We start from the raw sequence: 12,752 nt of genomic DNA, 5'->3' as shown, positions 1-12,752 counted from the left end.
ACAGAGCCATTTTAAAATCGTTCCATAGGGGGCGCGATGGTGCCAATGCTTGGACCCCTCCCAACGCCGCTTGCGGCTTTAATTGTTATTATTTTTGGTTGATGTCCATCTATCTAGCGTTGGGTTTGGCTGACATTTTCCAGTGAACAGTGCTGCTGCCCTTCAATGTCACCCACACTGCTGAAGTGCTCCTAAATCAATATGGTGCCATTTATTGAGAGTGATATTATAGAATAATGTGGATAGTATATGTGTTTTGATATTCCCGTACATTTAATTGAATAAGAATGACTGCGTGATGTTCTGGTGAACGGATGCTTCCAGGCCTGGTGTCTCCTGCCACCTGTGTGTGGAAATGAGAATAGCAATGTTTGTCGTTTGATGTCTCTTATAGATACCACATGGTTACTGAGCCTTAGACAGCTGCAGGATACAGCATTCAGCTGTCTTCTCATACACTAAATACATGCCATTCTGTGTGTAAATGGAGTGTCCCTGCTACATGCATATTTGAGCTGAGTTACATTTATTGTTAGTTGCATTGTTTCTGCTATATTGAAAAAGTATAATGAATTTTGGGAATCTTGGTTAAAGATGAACAATCTGATGAATGGAAAGATTAAAGCATTTGTATCCTGGTGGGGACTGAAGGGAAAAACCTCACACTAGGGAGTGGAAATGATCCTACTGATATACATCTAAAGGCTCTGTCACTGTAACCCAAGACTTGTAACATGTAAGCCTTTATGAACTATTCTGAGATTATTTTCCCAGGGAGGAGGGGGATGCATTTCCCTGTGCATAAGGCCCAACCAAAGAAATTATTCTCTTTAATGACTGCTTCCTAAAGGCTTGTGAAACAGTCTGCTTACCCTGTTACCTCCCCCTTCATTTTTACAATGCTCTGGCTGTCTTTGAAAATAGGTAGTGTCTAGTGGTTTGTTATGAGAGGGCTTTGGGTGTGGCTTTATGAATGGTATTGGGGCATGGAGTGGGGATTGGACAGAGGGTGAATCAGTAGGGCCCTCCTTTTGTGACCTTGGAACTACCAGAGGGCAGGGCCAGATTCCTGCAGTGACACATGGCTCAGAGTGACAGTGCCAGCTGTTGCTGTGTTGGTGTGGAGACTGGTGGATGGAATTCCTGCAGTCAGGGTGTGGAGAGAGCAGCCATTCTGGAAAGCTAGTGCTTTGGGGACATGCTTTTATCCTGTGCCGTTTGAAGATTCATCGCAAGCCCCGTACACTGTTTTCAGGGACTTTTCTGCGCTCTTACCCAACTTTCCCCCAAAACTGCAAGGAGACTAAATGTTGACTATAAATTGCCTCAGACTGAAAGACCTGGTTTCTCGTTAGTCTGTTTGAGCTTAAAACAGACATTGGGTTTGTGAAGGCTGCTCAGCACCGTATATTTCCCTCTGTCACATTTGAGTGGATGAATACGTTTATGTGGCTCTTCATAGCAGAGATGGGCCAGGACCAAACTAAGCAGCAGATTGAAAAAGGTTTACGCCTGTACCAGTCTAACCAGACAGAGCAGGCCTTGCATGTGTGGGTGAGGGTGCTGGAGAAGACATCGGACCCTGGAGGGAAGTTCCGGGTGCTGGGCTGTCTCATCACTGCCCACTCAGAAATGGGAAAATATAAAGAGATGCTGAAGGTAAGAACCGCAATGAAGATAAACAAAAGGTAAAGAGACAGTTTTCTGCCATTGCTCATGTTTTTAGACCGAGTGCTGTTAAACAGAAATACACTTCACAATACACTTCACATTGTATAGTTTTACTGTATCCATTCTCAGTTTTCTATGGCTAATGTGGTTATTTTTATAATGTCATATCTGAAAGATCAACCAGCAGAGATTAATATTGAGTTATTATTTTCTCTTTAAAAATCCCTCTTAAAAAAGAACCAAATGATACAAAAGATACAAAATAAGGAAAATATTTCCAAAGCCTCATTGTTATTTTAAATGGAATTTGATTGGCCTGTCTTTTTGCGATTTTATAGCATCTGAAGGCAAAGTCGTATATTTCATTTCTTTATTCTTCTTTCACATGCTATTTTTGCTTTTTTTTACTTTTTATTCCATCATATAAAAAAAAGATAATGTGGAAGCTTTTCAGGTAAATTGATCTAAAGGGCAAGTTATATGCATGGAGGAATGCAAGTTTTGCTTCAGAAATTTGCTATCAAAATAAGTGAGACTAGGATGTTTACTCATTTGAAAATACTATCAATTATGCCTCCAAATAAAACTGGTCTGTCCTTCCAAGATCAAAGGTTTTATTGAAAGAAAGGAAAACTTTTTTTGTGGGAACTGAAGCCCAGAGTTCCATGTGCTGACACAAAGCCCCCAAAATGACTAGCAACTTTATCTTAATAAAGGGTTTTACAGTACAAAGTAAGGGGCTAGGGAGTTATCGGAACAAAATCAGTTGTATTTCTTAGTGTTAAAAAATAGCCTAAATGAGCTCTAAAATACACATACTGCTAGTGTGTTTGGGCTGATAACATCTGATACTGAGTGATGGTTCATCCTAGTTACCTAGTTATTGACAAGAAACAATATTGGCTCAAACAGCATGTTTAATTTGAGTGAGCTAAGATAGCGGATATTGTTTCTTGATATCAATACTTTTGATTTTGGCAGTTTAAATTAATGACTTATAGACAGTGCCTTGTATGTGCGAGTAACTAGCCATTTTTGTACATTGAAAGCATGTTTTTAATCAGAAACATATTTATAACATCTGGAGGCATAATGTCACTGTGTAGCCTGCTTTTGTGTTAGGTGAAGTGCAATTTCTTGCCTTGTTATTTGCCATTGTGAAGGCAGAACATTGTCAGAAATAAAAAATATCTACTATATCCTTCATTTAAAATATAACTAAAAAGAAACTGTCTGGGCCAACTGAAAATATACACTGAATTAACAGTTTCTAAAAAGTATAGGTCAGTTTATGTCTGATTTTCAGCCCTTAAATTGAATTTGATTTTTAGTCCGAAGTGTGAATACAATTGGCAACCCTTGTAGTGAACTGGATCTATAGCCCTAAGTGTGAATCAGATTTTTTTTTAAACCTTGAATTAAATTAATTTTTGGCAACCTGCAAGTTTGGGTTCTAGCTCTTTCAGAGGTGTAAATAAAATTCACTCAAACTACAAACTACAAACCCCCTCTGATGCAGTAAAGACTATACATTGGTCCTGGATTGGTTTAAGCCCATACAGTGACATAGGCACAGGCAATTTCTCGGCCCTTCCAACTGACCTCACCATAACCAGACACGCATGCCTGGACACGCACACACACAACTGCTTTTTTTGCTTACGTGGCTAAGCTTAGCCTAGCCTGAGCTCTCAAAAATGTGCTCATATTCAAGCAAATTAGATATACAGTGAGCTCCATCACATTTGGGAGAAAGACATATTTTTTTCTTAATTTGGCTCTGTACTCCACAATTTTAGATTCATGTGGTTAAAGTGCACAATCTCAGCTTTTATTGAAGTGTATTTTTTATACATTTTGCTTTCACCATAGAGAAATTACAGCACTTTCTATACACAAACCTTCCATTTCAGGGGACCATAATGGTGGGGACAAATGGCTTCATAGGTGTTTTTGATTAGCCAGGTGTGTTCCGTTGCTTCCTTAGTGCAGTTATAAGATTATAAGACAGCTTTCAGTATCTAGTCTTGATTCTAGGCTTTTGATTGCCTTTGGAATCTGTAATTGGCATTTGTCAACATGAGGACCACAATTGTGCCAATGAAAGCCAAGGAAACTATTATGAGGCTGAGAAATATGAAAAACAAAACAGTCAGAGACATAACCTTAGACCGAACAAAATCAACTTTTTGGAACATCATTAAGAAGAAAGACAGCACCGATGAGCTCAGTAATCACAAAGGGCCTGGTAGGCTTAGGAAGACCTCTACAGTTGATGACCAAAGAATTCTCACCATAATTAAGAAAAACCCTGCATCATCTGTCCAACAGATCATAACAACTCTGGAGGAGGCCATGGAAGAGCCACGATATTTAAGCAGTTTCCTAAACCAAGAATAGGATCTTGCTCTGCAGGTTGCACTGCTGAATTGCCTGAAATGTTGCCTGTGTCTGTTAGGGATGCTTCATCCTGACTCAATTCTTTTTATAATGTTATATGTAGATATATTGTTTTCTTTATGAGTTGGGGGGAGGGGGTGCAATTGCAATTGCACCCCCCTCATCTGATAGATCATCTGATTCTGGATAAATTTTGGTCGTATTTTGTCCTGAAATATAGCTAAATATAATATTAGATAGTAAAAGGGTTTCTTCAGTTATTGCTATTTAGTAATAGCTAGCTAAGGTAGTTGATTATAATCCCATTGCTTCCACACCTGGTAGTTCTTTTTTGTGTAATTCATTTAATTCTTAGATAGTTTCAACTGCCTTATTTTTTTTCTCTCCAGTTTCTGCTGCTAGTTGTCCGGAGCCACCAGCGTATATTTAAGTTGTGGTCTTGGTATCTCCATCTTGGCAGTAACTTACTCAGCTTAATGAGAGATAAGGCGATAGTTAAGGGGTAAAAACATAGCAAATGTGGTTGCAGGATGATTGCGCTTATAGAAAGTGATTTCCAGGGGGAGTTCATCTGTTGCCAACTGGTTAAGCACCTCGAGAGCAAGATTCTTGATCTTGAGAGCCAGAGCTTGCTGGACTCCACAGTTCACAATTGGTAGAGTAGCATGTCCTTTAAGGAATTTATTTAATTTAATAGTTTAAACCAGGGACATAGGAGTGATTTTGAGTGACACCTAAATGCTTAGCTTTTTAACAGAAAGCACTGGATGCCTGGAGTGTGTGGGTTGGCTGTGGCTGGGCTGTCGTGGTGGATTGCCATACATAACCTGGCGGGAGCACCTCCCTTTCTTCCTTCACCCTCAGCAGTAGCATGTGCAGGGTAATGCAGAGGGGTATGGGGTACTAGTGCCAGTGGTGTCCATAGTCCTCACAGCTGCCACGCCGGTTAAGTTTCTGATCTGGGCACACCAACCAGAGGGCCACTCCAACTGCAGCCTAGGCCTCTTCATCTCCTGGTGCTTGGAGGTCCCTGGGTTTCTGTCCTGTTTGCTCCATAATGTACACATAACATAACATAACATAACATAAGACGAGAACAGGCAATTCAGCCCAACACTGCTCGTCAATTCCTACCACTAAACGGTAGGCTACTTAATGCTTAGTTTACCTACAAGCTAAATAGTATCTAACACTGTATCAAGCCGGGCCTTGAATACCCCCAGTGTTTCTGCCTCCACTACATGTCCAGGCAAGCTATTCCAACCATTGACCACTCTCTGTGTGAAAAAATATTTCCTAACGCCTGTGTGAAATTTACCCTTTGCCAGTTTCCATTTATGCCCCCTCGTTCTGCTAACTGAACTCAACTTGAATAATTTCCTGTAGTTCACTTTGTTAATCCCTTTAATGAATTTAAAAGTCTCAATTAAATCACCCCTAAGTCTCCTTTTACTAAGCTTGAAAAGTCCAAGCATCTCAAGCCTTTCCTCATAACACTTATCTTTTATACCCAGAATCAATCTGGTTGCCCGTTTTTGGACCTTTTCCAGCGCCTCTATATCTTTCTTGTAGTACAGTCCCCAGAACTGCACACAATATTTTAAGTGTGGTCTGACAAGGGTATTGTATAGGGTGAGTATGATTTCCTTAGATTTATACTCAATACTTGGCTATGTATCCCAGCATCCTGTTGACTTTTTTTTACTGCTACAGCACATTGACCAGACCCTGATATGCTTTGATTAACTATTACTCCCAAGTATTTTTCTACATGTGCACATTCTAATTTTGTACCACCCATAAAGTAATCCTGCCCTATGTTTTTATTCCCCACATGTAGAACTTTACATTTACATATATTGAATTTCATTTGCCAGGTTTCTGCCCACTTCTGGATTCTGTTTAAATCTTCTTAGATTACTTTAGTGGATTCCAAACTGCTGGCTAAACCTCCCAGGTTTGTATCATCTGCAAATTTAACCAGTGTACTTTCAATGTCCGTGTCAAGGTCATTTATGTAAATGAGGAAGAGCAGTGGACCCAGCACCGATCCCTGTGGAACTCCACTTCCCACAATACCCTGCTCAGATAATATCCCTCCTACTACCCTTTGTGTTCTATCCTGTAACCAGTTCCGAACCCACTATGAAATGCCTCCTGTAATTCCTACTGTCCTCATTTTGATAATGAGTTTGTTATGTGGCACCTTATCAAATGCCCTTTGGAAATCTAAGTATATAATATCATAAGCCTTGCTCCCATCCAGACACTTGGTAGCTTCCTTAAAGAATGTCAGAAGGTTTGTCAGGCATGACCTTTCCTTGCAGAAACCATGTTGGCTATCCCTTAGGATGTTATTATTTTCAAGAAATAATTCTAGTTTGTCTCTAATGATAGATTCAAGTATTTTACATGTGATTCAAGTTAAACTGACAGGCCTGTAGTTTCCTGGATCAGTATGGTCCCCTTTTTTTTATATATTGGTATTACAATACCCTGTTTCCAGTCATTCGGTATTTCTCCAGTTTATAAAGACTGTATAAAAATACTTGCCAGTGGTTTAAAAATGATCTCCCTTAACTCCTTTAGTACCCTTGGGTATATGCCATCAGGGCCTGCTGCTTTATTTGTCTTTAGTTTATGTAATTTATCTAATACTTTTATATCCCCCCCTCAATATCTGCCAAGGCATTCTGAGTATTGAATACGCCTTCCAGGCCTATTAGTAATCTCTTCTCTGGTAAAACTCTCAACAAAGTAGCCATTTAGGGCACCCGCAATATCCTTATTTTTATAAATAAGTGCTCCGTCATTATTTTTAATGCCCTTAACTTCCTCTTTAACTTTCCTTTTCCTATTGCAGTATTGAAAGAAACGTTTAGGATTACTTTTAACATCATTTGCAATTTGATTTTCATAGAGCCTTTTGGCTACCCTTAGGTATTTTTTAACCTTAGAACGCATATTACAATATTCAGCCTTATTACTCCCAGTACTGTCATTTTTATATATCTTAAACAGTTTATTCTTTTCCCTCAAACTCTTCCGTATAGCTTTATTCATCCACTGTGGAGACTGCTTTTTCAACTTACTTTTCTGCACCTTTGGAATGAATTTACACTGAGCATCAAGTACAACCCTTTTGAACCTGCCCCACTTTTCATTCACAGTCCTGCAATCAAGAAGTTGCACCCAGTCTACCTTACTTGATTCCGATCGCATCTTTTTAAAGTTGGCCTGCCTAAAATTTAAAATCCTGGAGTTAGATGGGGCCCTCTTAGTTTGCCAAAATACATCAAACTTAATTGTGGAATGATCACTTGTCCCAAGTGGTATCATTACCTCTATACTACAAATTCTGTCAGAGTTATTACATAACACCAGATCTGGAATTGATTTTCCTCTTGTAGGCTGTCTGACATACTGTGCTAAAGACAGGTTATTTATTACATTACATTACATTCATTTAGCAGACGCTTTTATCCAAAGCGACGTACAAAAAGTGCATTTTCATGATCGTAGACAACTGCTGAACACGGGTTCAGTAAGGTACAATTACTTATTTCTATCTAATAAGGGTCTAAGGTGGGTTTTTTTGAGTAGTGGGGTAACACGAGCCATCTTAAAAACAGAGGGAACATGACCAGAGGAGAGAGAGGAATTAACAATGGAAGACAGATAGGGAAGGAGCTCGCTGGAGATAGATTGGAGAACTTTAGATGGGATGGGGTCAAGTGGACAGGTGGTTGCGCGATGAGAGGTGATGAGTTGTAATACATCGGAGTCCTCCAGCATTTCAAAGGAGGTCAGTGTGGCTGTGGGGTTGTCCTGGGGGGTTGGGGGGCTCACTGGATGGGTGAAGGATTGTAGCCACCTTTCCTTCAAAGGCGGCCAGAAAGTCATCTGCGGAGAGGGAAGAGGGAGGTGGGGGTGGAGGAGGAATGAGGAGGGAAGAGAAGGTGGAGAATAGTTTACGTGGATTAGAGACACGCGCTGATCTTGGATTGGAAAAAAGAGGCTTTTGCAGACGTGAGGGCAGATGTAAAAGTCGCCAGCAGGGTATGGTATGCGGTCAGGTCATCAGAGGATCGGGATTTTCTCCACTTCCTCTCTGCAACCTGCAGTGATGTTCTGCTGGAGCGTAGTGAGCAGATTTTATAACATCTAAAATTTCCTCCTCCCTTTCCTTGTCCTGTCACCAATTCCCAATTAATACTGGGGTAATTGAAGTTGCCCATAATAATAGTCTCACCTCCTCTGCATGCCTGTTTTATATTTTCAAAGAGCATTGTATTCACACTACTATCTGAAGCGGGCGGTCGGTAACACACTCCTATGTTAAGCCCCTTCTCATCTTCCCCTATGAGCTTAATCCAGATATCCTCACTAGGCATGAGCTGGTCAATTTCTGGAATTTCTTGCACATTCAGATTATCTTTTACATATAGAGCCACACCCCCACCTCTCATACTGGATCTATCTTTCCTAATAATTTTATACCCTTCTATATTATATTCATCCCCATCCTCTTCCCCCAGCCATGTCTCTGTAATCCCTACTATGTCATAGCCCTTACCATTAATAGCCTCAATTTCCAAATATTTGTTTTTTATACTTCTAGCATTTAAACAAAGACATTTCAGACTATAGTTTCTACACATCCTCTCCTGTTCCCTCACTCCCCACCGTCCCAAGCCACCCTTACTAAAACCCTAACCCTACCCATTACACTCTCTATCCTCCCTGCCCCCCAAGTCCCTAATTTAAATAATCCTGTGTTACCCTGAGCATATGCTGGTCCAATTTCAAAGGTACCCCTCCAGTTCAGGTGCAGCTCATCATGTTTATACAGCTCACTCCTGTCCCAAAAGGAATCCCAGTGCCCCATAAACCTGTACCTCTCTTTCCTACAAAAGGATTGTAGCCACGTGTTCAACCTCCAGATAAAGTTCTGCTTCCCTCTGATTGCACGTGGTACAGGTAGAATTCCAGAGAAGACTACCATGGAGGTTTTGCTCCTAATCTTCTCTGCTAATTCCTCAAATTTGTCCTGCAGGACCTCAAACCTGCCCTTTCCTATGTCATTGGTCCATATGTGAACCATGACAACTGGATCCCTTTTTTCTCTGGCCAGGAGCTTGTCCACGTGCTCAAGGAGGTCTTCTACCTGGGCACCAGGCAGGCAACACACCGTGCGAGACTCCTTGTCACGCGAACAGTCTATGCTGCCTACCTCTCTAATAATTGAGTCCCCCACTATTAATAACTCCCTTTTCCTGGAGGATGTGGCCATCTGGGTGCCCTGAGGCTCATCAGTCCCCCCACTCTCAGGGTCAAGGGCCAGGTCCAATTCCTGCAAGGGCAGGAATCGGCTGGACACCACAACCTCTGGAGATGCCGCCCCTATGTGGTGTGCAAGCCCTTTCCTGCGTTTACGCCCTACTGTCACCCAACTGCCTCTCCCTGCCTGCTCTGAAGACTCCCCCCCGCCTCCCCCCCCTGGCCTAGGCATGCACACCAGGTCTTTAAAGGACGTGCTATTAAGTTCTGGGAACTCTTCCAATTGCAAACTATGTGAAGGTTCAGCCAGTTGGCTCTCGAGAACACAAATCTTGCTCTCAAGATGCTCAATAAACTGACAGCAGTGACAGATGAACAGCCAAAGGAAATCGCTTTCCAGCAGAGCAATCATTCTACACCCCTCACATAGTTTTGGCCACATTTTAACCCCTAACTATCTTCCTATCTCTCCCTGAGTTAAGATAAATTTACTGCCGAGACGGAATCAGCAACACCGCTCTTAAAAAACACGCTAGGTGGCTCCGGACAGCAAGCAGTAGAAACTGGAGAGGAAAAAAGCCTCTTTTAGCTAACTTCCCAGGTAATGTAAGCTAAGCTTTTAGTTAATACACAAAAGAACGACCAGCTGTGAAATCAATCTGATTTTTAATCAGCTAACTTAGCTTTTGCTAAATGCCAGTAACTCAATGAAAAGAAACCCTTGTACTTAGCAAGCTAGGTAATATTTTGTCACAGGCTAAAATATACCCAAAGTTTATCTGCAATCCGCTTATAATACTAGACTAACCACTATATTTAACGTTAGTACTTAACAATGGAGGCAAACTATTTTGCTAACGATATGTAACAGAGACAAAAACACCAATCTGCGGCTTAAAAACACAGGAGATGGCTCTGGACAGCTAACGGTAGAAACCGGAGAGGCGAAAAGCCTCTTAACTTTCTAACGTAAAGCGCTTAGTTTATAATATACTACAGTTAACGTTAGCACTAGATTAACACTGGGGCAGCTAGGATTTGCTTCTAAAAGGGCGAAACAACCCCCTCAAAAAAACCTTGTTAGCTCAAGTATGCTAACCAGCTTACTAGCCGAGTGCTAACAAAGGGGAAAAAAAGCGGGTAAAAGTCCCTCTCTGTTCCTTTAACGGCAAAAATTTTGCTTATAATAATGAGTTTTAAGAACGTGAACTAATATTAGAACTCCAAACTCCACAGAAAAACTCCACTCCAGGCTCCAGAGAACTCCAACCCCAATCCAAACAAGGAAACACCCAAAAGCAAATTAATCAAATACACAGCACCCAGCAAACAATTTGCTAGCACCACTCGTTCGTCTTGCTCCAACTCCAATCCAAACAAACACCAAAAAACAAATAAATCAAATAAATCGAATACACAATCGAATACACAATACCCAATAAACACTTAGCTTGCACCACTCGTTTGTCTCGGTCCCACAAAAGGAAGTGCATATCCGGTTCGTAAGCAGTAATGCCAGTCAACTGAGTACCAACAGTAACTGAGTAACAGTAACTACTGTTACACCACCTGGTCCAGTCTATGGGGGGGTTCTGCCAAGAGATATTGTCAAGGATGTGAGGATTAAGTGAAAATATGTTTATTTTCTGAATCCAGTGGTTCCAACAGTCACTGCCCGTGCTAAAATATTCAGCACTCTGAATACTTAACACAAGTGGTATTGCGTGCTAGAACACCTTACTTAACGCACATATAAAAATTATCAATTAAATCGCCAAAGTTGTTGACAGTTCAGTCTACAGAGACCTGATGGCATAAGTGACACTTTCATAAGTGCCCCTCACAAACGAGGGTAGGCATCAAGGCGATAGGGAGCATAAAAAGCAGCATGTGTGCGGAATGCACGTTGGTCTGCTCCAACAAATCAGAATTTACGGATTGAAATTCACAAAGAATTAATTATTACCAATAATATATCACCACCACTTCAAAGAATATCATTTAACAGTTGGGCACAGTGAGCTATTTTGAACCGCCAAATTTACATGACTTGCATTACAAATAATTTAGGTTGGTGTTATCAGTATACTTTAAGCATTGAAATTTGCGATGACCATGATAATTGTCTTTTGAAAAGGTATGACATCGCAATCAAATTTCATTTAAATATGGCTAGCTCTGCCCTGCTTTAATAACTCTGGCCATAACCCCTTAGCGCACATGCTAAATCTTGCCAATCTTTGCCCATGGTGAAAGGATGGTGAAACTCTGACCTCAACTGGGAATATTGTCGGAAGGTGGAAGGAACACTTTGAGGACCTCATGAATCTGACAGACACACCCCCCTTTCAGAAGTCTATCTCCGTGGCAGAAGTCACTGGGGTGGTCAAGAAATGTTGAAGGCTCTGGATGTTGTTAGTGTCGTGGCTGACATGAATCTTCAATGTCGCATGTAAGTAAACGGTAACTTTGGAATAGCAGACCAGGGTGGTGGTCCCCATTTTTAATAAAGGGGACTAGAGGGTATGCTCCAATCATCCGGGAATCACACTCCTCAGCCTCCCTGGGAATGTCTATGCCAAGGTGCTGGAAAGGAGGAACAATGCAAGTTTCATCCAAGCCGCCGAACAGACCAACTTTTTACCCTCTCAGATATTTTATGGGGCATGGGAGTTTTCCTATCCAGTCTACATGTGTTTTGTGGATTTGGAGAATGCATATGCCCCAGGGTGTCATGTGGATGGTGCTGCAGGAGTATGGTGTGCCACGGTCGCTATTGAAAGCCATTCGGTCCCTGTACACAGAGCGAGAGCTATGTTTGCATTCTTGGCATTAAGACAAGTTCCTTGAAGTGGGTGTCAGACTCTGTCAAGGCTGCGCTTTGTCTCCTCTCCTTTTTGTGGTACTCATAGACAGGATTTAAAGACGCAGCCGAGGTACAGAGTGTGTCCAGTTTGAGGACATAAGAGTGGTATCTCTGCTGTTTGTGGATGATGTCGTCCTCTTGGCCTCATCATACTGTGACCTTCAATGTGCACTCCAATGGATTTGCAGCTGAGTGAGAAGCAGTCGGGATGAGGATCAGCACCTCAACTCTGTGGCTATGGTCCACTCCTGAAAAATATGTCTTCAAGTAAGGGGGCAGCAACTACCCCACGTGGAGGACTTTAAGTATCTTGGGGTCTTATTCATGAGTGAGGGAAAAAGGGATTTGGAGATTGATCGCTGTCTAGGTGCAGCAGCCGCAGTAATGCACGCATTGAATTGGACAATGGTGGTGAAGAAGGGCTGAGCCAAAAGGAAAAGCTCTCGATTCACCAGTCGATTGTCCCTACACTCACCTACTGTATGGTCATGTGAAGTGACCGAAAGAGTGAAATCGCGAATACAAGCGGTCGAAA

At 41.6% G+C, this 12,752-nt stretch overlaps 1 protein-coding gene across 2 annotated transcripts in view; it reads left to right on the top strand.

The window, feature by feature from the left end:
* The first annotated feature begins 1,162 nt into the window (after positions 1-1,162).
* rapsn (receptor-associated protein of the synapse, 43kD) overlaps positions 1,163-12,752 on the top strand; it is a 261,349-nt gene continuing 249,759 nt past the window's right edge. For both annotated transcript variants that reach the window (XM_035416467.1, XM_035416466.1), the window contains exon 1: positions 1,163-1,659. In XM_035416467.1, the coding sequence (XP_035272358.1) occupies positions 1,435-1,659 (225 nt within the window). In that variant the 5' untranslated portion in view covers positions 1,163-1,434. The remainder of the gene's footprint in view (positions 1,660-12,752) is intronic.

This window comes from Anguilla anguilla, chromosome 5 (assembly GCF_013347855.1).
Source record: "Anguilla anguilla isolate fAngAng1 chromosome 5, fAngAng1.pri, whole genome shotgun sequence".
Lineage (NCBI taxonomy): Eukaryota > Metazoa > Chordata > Actinopteri > Anguilliformes > Anguillidae > Anguilla > Anguilla anguilla.
This window is presented reverse-complemented; position numbering and strand designations above follow the sequence as displayed.